The sequence below is a fragment of the Vigna radiata genome, chromosome 11 (assembly GCF_000741045.1).
Source record: "Vigna radiata var. radiata cultivar VC1973A chromosome 11, Vradiata_ver6, whole genome shotgun sequence".
Lineage (NCBI taxonomy): Eukaryota > Viridiplantae > Streptophyta > Magnoliopsida > Fabales > Fabaceae > Vigna > Vigna radiata.
In genome coordinates this window covers 6590833-6600230 of record NC_028361.1, presented here as the reverse complement: position 1 = coordinate 6600230, position 9398 = coordinate 6590833, and the positions used below count along the sequence as shown (strand labels likewise).

Here is a 9398-nt window from a genome sequence, read left to right as displayed (position 1 = left end):
TATATCAATCTTGATATTAAAAGGAAACCTAACAAATCCAAAAACTCATCATCCTATTTCCTCCTCTGTTGCCCAATTTCTCTCACATCTTATATAATCAATTTAATAATATTACATTCAATTTCAGTTAGCAACTCAATTCAAAGCAGATAAGATTCATCACCATGCCAATTCACAGATTTATACTAGCATCCAGTAAGATTAACAATTGCAGAGCAGCTTCACAGACACATCAGTTCAACATTCAACATGTAATTATTTTATAAAATAAATTTCTAAAAGAAATAATCAACTCCCCTTACCTCTAGGTTGTTCCGTACAGTCTACAGAAAACGCCTTAACAGTGACCCACACGGCGATGCACTTACAGAACCTACAAATCACCAAAGTGGTGATGGAGAACAACTCTTAGGACTAAAACACAATAGAAATCATAAAAGGGGGTTGTAACTGCTTTAAATCAGTAAAACCCCAAATCCTATAGGTTTCGAAAATGACGGAGGAAACAGGGAAACAACTTACTAGAAGGAGACAGAGAAAGTAATCGGTTCGAAGTGAAGCCCTTGACGCCAGGAACGGTTTAGCAGCACCCAAGTAAAATTTGAACGGTTCAATGGAGAGTATAGCTAGAGAGAAGACAGAGGATTTGAAGAACCTGGTTTTAGAGAGAAGGAAAAATGGCTTAATGAAAGATCTGATTTTAGAAAAGCCCCTTCTAAAGCTAAGACACCCTTAGTCTGATGGGCTTGACTGCCTCACATATTAAGGTCTAATGACTTTAAAATAATTTTCAGGCCTTTACAGTAATATCAACAAATATTACAATATTTGGTTATTTACACCATTTTGGTTTAAACAAAATTTACATTAAAATAATTCTTACACTCTCAAAATGATAAAAAATTAAATATTATGTATACGAATCTTATTTTTTAAAGCTATATAATGGACAACTTAGAATAATTTACTATAAAGAAAAGTACATTTTGGATTTGTAGTTTATTCTACTCATTTTTTTATATTATGGATATATATTTTTTAAGTTTTTGATAATAAATTGACAATTAATTTGTGTTGGGAGTGATTATAATTCGTGATCACCATGTGTTACGTTGCTGGTCCTTAGAATTTCTCTTGATCAAGCCTTTCAAAATTATAATTGCAGTGGAAATTATTAACTTAACATATGTTTATATTAAAACCTTTAAATATTATAGAATTGATTTGTGAAATAGGAATATTGAATTGAGAAATGTTTTGGAATTAATTGCAAACTTGTTGATGAAAAGTTTATCTATATAGATAATCAGACAATTATTCTATTCTTACACTGTATAATATACCTAGTGTTACAGTATTCATTAGAAAGATACATGTGGATTTTACTGTATAAAATATAACATTTTGAGACAAAATTTTACTTATAAATATAAATTTTGTCATAATTTATATATTATTTGTGATTAATTTTTAATTTATCATAATAACTACTTATGATAGTGACAAAATTAAAATATAATACGACAGTTCTATTAAAAAAATAGAAATATATATTATAAATAATTATTCAAAAAACATGATAAAAAAATAAAAATATACATTATCTCACAAATACAATTTATAATCAACATCAATGCTAATCATGTGAAAAAAAAAAGTATAATACAAAACTAATCAACTAAATGTCTGCAAGTTAAATGTCCTTCACATTTAAAGACTAGTTTCTTTAGACAAAAAATAATTTTTTTTAAAAGTATAATTATTTTTTTCTGCTTATTTTGTTTATGTTTACTTTTATAGATAAACAGTTTAAAATAACTTATAAACAAATAAACAGGTTTTAATTTCTACTTATTTTAAAAAAGAGAGATTAACTCACTATCATCTTTTATTTACTAAAATATATTCTAAATACACAAATACATACGCATATATATATATATATATATATATATATATATATATATATATATATATATATATATATTAAAATCTTAAAATATTAGATTAACTTGTGAAACCGAAGTTTTAAATTGTTGCTTTACCAAAACACCAAACATATTATAGATATTCTTCAAAATAACAGTAATTAAAAGAAAAGGAAAAAACAATTAACATTATGTACAGAATTTCTCATAACCAAAATATTTAATAATCGTATATTTCTCAAAAATCACAAACAATAATAACAAGTTTAAAAAAAATTAAAGAAAAACATATATAAAACAGTAGATAAATATTTGTATTGGTATAAATATTAACCAAATTTATTAAGAAAAGTGTAATTATATAAAAAACATATAAATTAGTAAGATGAAATGCATGTTTCACATAATATTGCAAGAACTTGTGTTCTCATCACTAAACATGTGTTCATAACGACACTCTGGAGATTTATTGAATTCAACTGCTTCGGGTTCATATTCTTGAGTCACTTCTTCATGTTCATTGTCACTGACATCGGCTTTTGCCTCTTTTCCGCATGCACATCCCATCTTTATCTTCTCACTCTAATATATCCTACACCCATCATATTTTCATTCAGTACAATAATAATTAATTAAAAAAACATTAATAATAAATATATTTATAAATAACCTAAATAATAGTTAACAAAATAATGAAATTGAAAATCAACAAACAAAACAACACAAGTAATTGACAAAAACCTTAACAAAACAAACTCCAATGAATGAATGAATATTTTCCACACTGACAGACTATTTATAGACAGATATGTTTAGAGTTTAATAATAATGGAAAATCTGTCCTTTTCTTTTTTATTACTATTACAGTATTAATGAAAAATCTGTCAATTTTTTATTACTATTACAGTACTAATCATCAGGATGTATGCCAATTTTCTTGTATTAAAGATTAATTCACTATCATCTTTTATTTACTAAAATATTATATATATATATATATATATATATATATATATATATATAAAACTTAAAAAATATAAAAATACAAAATTATGTTTTTTATTTTTATTGATAAAAAATATAAATTTTGTGATAAAAAAGTTGTCTCAAAAAATTAATAATTATTTTTTTATGTGAACAGTTTTTTTTATTAATATTTTATTATTAAATATTGTTTTTCACCAGACGAAACAAAGGAATTATAAAAGAAGAAATAGTAGATACAGTTCTCACAGTTAACTGAACTGAAACTGTTAACGAATTCGGTTTTTAAAAACTGAATCATAAAATAGTATACTGAACTTTTAGTGAGAGTAAATCAGTTTTTTTAGTATAATATAGTACAGTTAACTGTATTTTTGTCCAGACTTATATGTTTCCATTGATATGTTAACTAGGAAAGGAAGAGAACTGATGAAAAGTAAAATAGAAAAATATAATAAAACTAGAAGAAAAAATGTGTTTTCTTCTTATTAAAAATGAATAATATTGTACCAAATTAAAAGGCCACTGCATAACCTGGAAAAAAATATATTAAAATTCTCCCTCAATAACTAAAAAATAATTATTACTTTACTTCCTTAACCGATACAATAAATAATTGAAAATTAAATTATTTTGGTAAATATGGATTATGTTATTTTGTTCCATGTTTACCTTGCAAATAATCTATTGTTGTATTGATATATTATTGTTTTGCCTTCTCAATTGCAAAAATGTTTCTTGTATTGCTTTGGCTCTTACGCATCGTAATTGAAAGAAAAAAAAAATACATACATTACCAATAGTAACTTGATTTTCAACTTTAGCTTGTTTCTTATCCTAATCGAAAAAATTATTGTTATTTAATAATAGTTTGAACATTGTTGTGAACTTGTCTTATGGGGGAACATGTCGAATAAAGAAAAAGAAAAACCGTAAACAATAAAACTTCATTAAAAATTTATAATTCAAGAATGGGAATAATTAAAAAAAAAAAAGACCGAAACTGTCTTTAGAAGAAGTTCTTGATTTTGTTATCCAACACCAGAGAACAGAGCACATTATATGCCTCTTGCGTAGGATGGAAACTATCCCAAAAAATGTAGTTTTTGGTATTTGAACATATGTGTGGGGTCAAACTGTTGCAAAGTATGCCTGCTTCGAAATTTCCCGTGCCACAGCACCCTTTGTTTGCTACTTCAAAACCTAATAAACCATCGTAAAACCATAAACAGTGAATCAATGAAATGGAAATGTAAATACAAAACAGACTAAAAGTTTTGAAATTATATGATGGTAATGATACATGTGTCTTATTACCATATTTAGCAGGATTTTGAATCATTTTGAGTAAAGGGTTGTAAATATCAAGGTAGACAAGTCTAGCTTCTGGAAATTTTTTACTCAGTGCATCTATTTGTGATGAGAGTTTTGTGTTGAAGAGCATTGTTGCTTGGTTCTCAGAATCTGAACAATTTCTCAGTAAGCCTCCTTTAATTGTTCTCTGCGAGGGCACGCACCCTAGAGCTGGTAAACCAATCACTCCAATCCTTCTAGCTCCAAGTCCATAAAGTTCCTGAGTTCAGTTCATTTTAAAATATCAATATTCAAACGCAGAAGATATACGTATGAATATGAACTGAGACGTCAGATAATATAGAAAAGTCTAAACCAAGTTGTTCATTTGGGCATGTGGTTCACACATGAATGTGGGGGCACATTCACATGTAAACACATTCATACACACATGTTTGATATACAGTCACTTTTTCCTTTGACCCAATTGTTTGTTTAGCAAACTTTTGACAAAAAGATCCAAACTTTCCAACTATAGACAGAGACTAATGCCTAATAATGACGGTGTCATTTGTCAACCATATTGTTCTAATTCTTTTGACCATTTGCTTATATGTCTAAAATTCATATTAAAAACTTGACTGTAAGTTTAATTCATTATTACAGGACTCATTTATTAGATGAAATTTACATCTGTAAATTCGCTTTATCTTTATCATTGATTGATGTTAAAACAACAAATTGTATCAGGATACACAGAACATTGTTTAGCATGTCGAAGTCGATTAGTGAGCACATGCAAAGAAATATGCTAGCTTTCTTGCTTCCAATTCTTTGGTTTTTTCAGTAAAACATATACCTGCAAGAAGTTTGTGGCCTGTGAAGTCATTAAGTCTGTGTATGCAGGAATGTCATAATGTGCACGCCTAATTGGAGAGAAAGAGTAAGTATTGGCAATGTCATTACTTCCGGTGCACAATATGTATATGCCTTTTGATACTATTGTTGCTGTTCTATTTTCTCCAACAATTTCCTCTATCTTGCTCTTGTATTCCCTAAACTTGTTCAATTGATCTGTCAGTGATAACACGGACTTGTGTGACACATGGCGAAGAAACTGATGTTAGTATGTTAAGGAAAATGATTAATGGAGATGTATGAGTATATATATAATAAGGTTTTAGAGACAGTTATTTACTGCTGATTTAGAAGTTAGAGGATCATATCCAGAACCACCAGATGCAAAGCTTACACCTGTGAGGAGATCTTGAGGTTGCAGTTTTGGATCAAGATAAGGTGGCAAAATCTTTTTTACTCCAAATTTTGCAGCTAGAAGAGGGTCAAAAGAAATATGTTAAAAATGAATGTAAAAGTGTTCATTGTTATGCATAGTGCAAGAGCAAGGATTTTCATACCAATGATGTCTGATGGGATTATACCATTGCTGAACCTCCCACTTGGTTGATTCCCTCCACCAAAATCTTTACCATATGGTTGGAAATTGCATCTGAAAATGGTGTTGATGAAGTTGTTGTTTCCTGTATCTACTATAGAGTCTCCAAAGACAATAACTGCTGGCACAGTTTCATTGTTTGGAAGACTGAACACAACACTGGTATGTTGAGTAACAATGGCAAAAGACCAAAGAATGATTAAAGGAAGATGAGAAAGAAGGTTTTGGAAGAGAAACTTCATGTTTCTATGATTGGCAAGTGCCTTGTTTTCATTAACAAATAACCTAATGATCTTTGTTAATGGATGGTTCTGGTTTTGGTGCAAGCTACTTATAATACACATTTTTGCGTGTTTGAACAACTTTTTGTTGTTGTCAATCTCCATTTATTTCTTTGCTGTGATACCAAGTCAGGGTCAAAATTATTATTGACATTGATAAAAATAATAATAGTAGGAAATACAATTTAAATTTTTTTAAACATAAATTCAAATAGACCAATAAAATGATGACACGTGTCCCGCTGTAAAAAAAATTGTCAAAAAGTATTGTCAAAATATCATTGTCCATAATATTATAATACACTTCTTTTACATTGGTTTGACAGAGTATAAAAATAAATTAGTCATTTATATTTTAAAAAAAAAGTAAAAGTAAAAAGTAGAAACGAGTAATATCAAATAAATGTAAAAAAATTAAGTATATTAAAAAATATTTTTCCATTGATATTGATTGTTAGAATTCGACTGAGAAGATCCAATAATCAATTAGGTTTCCATACCACAAAAATAAATCTAAGAAACTTATTAATCAATTCACATCCTTCCATTATTTATATATTTGGAGTAAATTGAGTGATAAAAGTGCCATAAATAATTAACATTGATATCATATTTTATTTTTTTCTCTTCTTTGATGTGGGTGTCGTGTGAGCTTTCCCACCATGCAATATCCTTGAACCGAACTAGAAAGGTCCAACAAATGTGAACTTTGCATGAGCGTTTATTTTGATTTCACACTAATTATGGAACAAGTAGAATGTTCACCGTGAGATGATTGAAGTACTCACAGATGGAACACGTTCGGCTGACTCAATAAGATATTATTTTTAGAGTAATAATACTATTATATATATTTATATCTATTTGATACATGGTATAAAAATAAAATAATAAAAAAAAATAAACTTTTAATATTTAAAAAAATAAAAAAATAATATCAAATTAATGTAAAAAATTTATAATCTTCCATTTCTCATGCAAACCTTAAAATTAGAGATGTCAAATTGCCTTATAGTCTATGAGTCAATCAAATTTTAGGGTTAAAGTTTAGACTTATGATTAAGATTGTGATTAAAGTTATGGTTTATAATTAACATTAAGATGATAGATAGGATTCGTTTAGAGGTTAGGTCTAGGATTTATGGGTTAAGATATAAGGTTATATGGTTAGTATTTGATTACAGTTCAGAACTCAGGGTTTATGATTAGGAATAGGGTTAGGATTATGATTTATGAATTACGATTAAAGTTTGGAGTTATGGTTAAAGTTAAGATTATGATTAGAGTTAGAATTTAAGGTTAGAGTTAAGATTGAGATGATGGTTAAGTTTTAGAATTATAATTAATTTTAGGGTTAGGATTTTGGATTTAAAGTTTTAGGTTAGGATCACGATTAACCTTTAGGGTTTAACTATTTAACTAGTAATCTAAGTCATCTAAAAATAAAACATAAAGTGGTTAAAAGATGACGAAAAATCCATGTTCTTGACCCATTGCAGCATAATAGATGTCAATGCAGTGAAAAAGGTATCTTCATGCTCTTAGGATTCAATGATAATTTAAGTCTTTAAATTTTGCTATAGGTGTTAGTATATGATAAAACATATTTAATATAAAAACGTTTCTTATTTCCTTATATGAACATGTATTTGTTGTCTATCTTCAATGTGAATTATTTAATGGAATGCGTTATAATATATGGTCCTTCCGCATATACACAAACATTCATTACAATTATGCAATTTAAATTTTATGCAATTATTTTAATTTCTATTCACTTTTATTTATATTATACTCTCATATTATCTTTTATTTGAATTTTTCATTATACTTTCAGATTATCTTTTATTTGTATTTGTCTTTTAAAAATATTACTCTTGAGTAACATTATTTAAAATTTATAAAAAGAATATTTTTAAATACCATTGATATTCGAAATTATAAAAAATTCATAGGGGATAAGAAAAAAAACTTTTTTTTTATAAAACAAGTAATATATATATATATATATATATATATATATATTATTTCTATAAAAACATTTAATATATATTATTTTTGGGATTTGTAATTTTTTTTATTCAAGATACATAGTGCTAATAAGTTTTTTGAATAAATTAGCATCTCTTTTTTTTGAGTTCTACCTCTCTATTAATTAATAAGCACGCCATACCCATTTGATAAGAGTTATTTTTCGAATAAATTTAAAATTTGTAGGGTGATGGTAATTGTGACATCCCATTATATACGTCATGTATGTAAAATAAGACGTCACCACATACAATACTAGAAAACAGTTAGAGTAATTAAAGTATGAGGATTACAGTCATCCACAAATTGAGTAAGACTTTGAAACTTAAAGTGCTAGAGTATTTCCAAATGACATAAATTTAAAAGTGTTCCAAAAGGGCTCAACAGGCCCAGAAATTCTAAAGAGTCTAAGCAGCAACATCTTCATTTCCTTCCAAGACGTTCTCTGGGGAGACCTCATTCTCCTCTGCTCACATCCAAAATGGATGATCATCGCAACAGGAAAGCACACACAAACATGGCACAACACAAGGAATGCAAGGGTGAGCTAATTATATATAAAAAAAACATGTATCAGATTAAACATATAATCATACAAGAGTGAACTTAGATCAAAATAGTAAGAAATACAACATAAGCAATGTTCATTCTAGGCTTGACTCGTCCGGACTTTAAAATGATAGTCGGGCTATGGCGAGTCTTGCACTCGTGGTGACTTATGAAACTTGGGTTTCCCACCCTGCCACACTCACGAGGTTAGTCCGTTCCGCGCCTTGAGGTATACTGGGAGCCCCCAAGACTAAGGACCTCCTGCTACTTCTCACCACATGGTTCAACCTCTCTAAGTGAGTTTGATTGACCATTGAAGCGTCAGAATGACTCCCAAGGCTGAGTCCCTACTTTCATTATAAAACACTAAGAATCTCACCAAGAGATTCGACACTTTGAATCACACTTACTAACTTGAATTATAATGTACTTTGAAACATACCATGAACAACCTGGAAATCATACCTCTTTACTTTCGAACTCCTATACTTTGGATTATAATCAACACACATGTTAAAGTTCTAAAATTCAAAGTAATTATTTAATCAAAAGAATAAGTTAACCAATCCTTCGTAGACTTCAACCCTCAAGTGTAACATTATTCATAAGAAAACCCAAGAAGGCAATACAATTACTCCTCTTCTATTCCACTACCTATGCAACTTTTCACGTAAAACTCCCTTAAACAAAAAATATACCCTTCTCAATCTACCATCGATGGAACCTATAAGTAGTAATACAAATCTCTACACTTTTGAAAATATCAAACCAAGAAAATACTAGAACTTCTCCCCTACACCTTCACTTTTAATTTCCTTAAAATCAAATGATCCCATCCTATTAAAATATTCAAAATTCCAATCCAAATAAAAAGTTTCT

The 9398-nt window shown here is 28.3% G+C and overlaps 1 protein-coding gene and 2 long non-coding RNA genes across 3 annotated transcripts in view; all 3 read right to left on the bottom strand.

Moving 5' to 3' along the window:
- LOC106776914 overlaps window positions 1–705 on the bottom strand; it is a 15629-nt gene extending 14924 nt beyond the window's left edge. Inside the window, exons 1-2 of the long non-coding RNA XR_001376909.2 lie at window positions 523–705; window positions 303–373 (exon numbers count right to left, since the gene is read on the bottom strand). This is a non-coding gene — a long non-coding RNA (uncharacterized LOC106776914). The remainder of the gene's footprint in view (window positions 1–302; window positions 374–522) is intronic.
- A 3096-nt stretch (window positions 706–3801) lies between these two features.
- Window positions 3802–5942, bottom strand: LOC106777402 (GDSL esterase/lipase EXL3). Its single transcript, XM_014664985.2, has 5 exons — window positions 5621–5942; window positions 5404–5534; window positions 5065–5298; window positions 4230–4485; window positions 3802–4115 (listed from the first exon to the last, which is right to left on the bottom strand). Exons 1-5 carry the CDS (start codon window positions 5898–5900, stop codon window positions 3922–3924), a joined length of 1095 nt encoding a protein of 364 aa, XP_014520471.1. The 5' UTR covers window positions 5901–5942; the 3' UTR covers window positions 3802–3921.
- Window positions 5943–8164: 2222 nt separating this feature from the next.
- Window positions 8165–9398, bottom strand: part of LOC106777476 — a 2011-nt gene continuing 777 nt past the window's right edge. The window contains exon 3 of the long non-coding RNA XR_001376947.2: window positions 8165–8436. This is a non-coding gene — a long non-coding RNA (uncharacterized LOC106777476). The remainder of the gene's footprint in view (window positions 8437–9398) is intronic.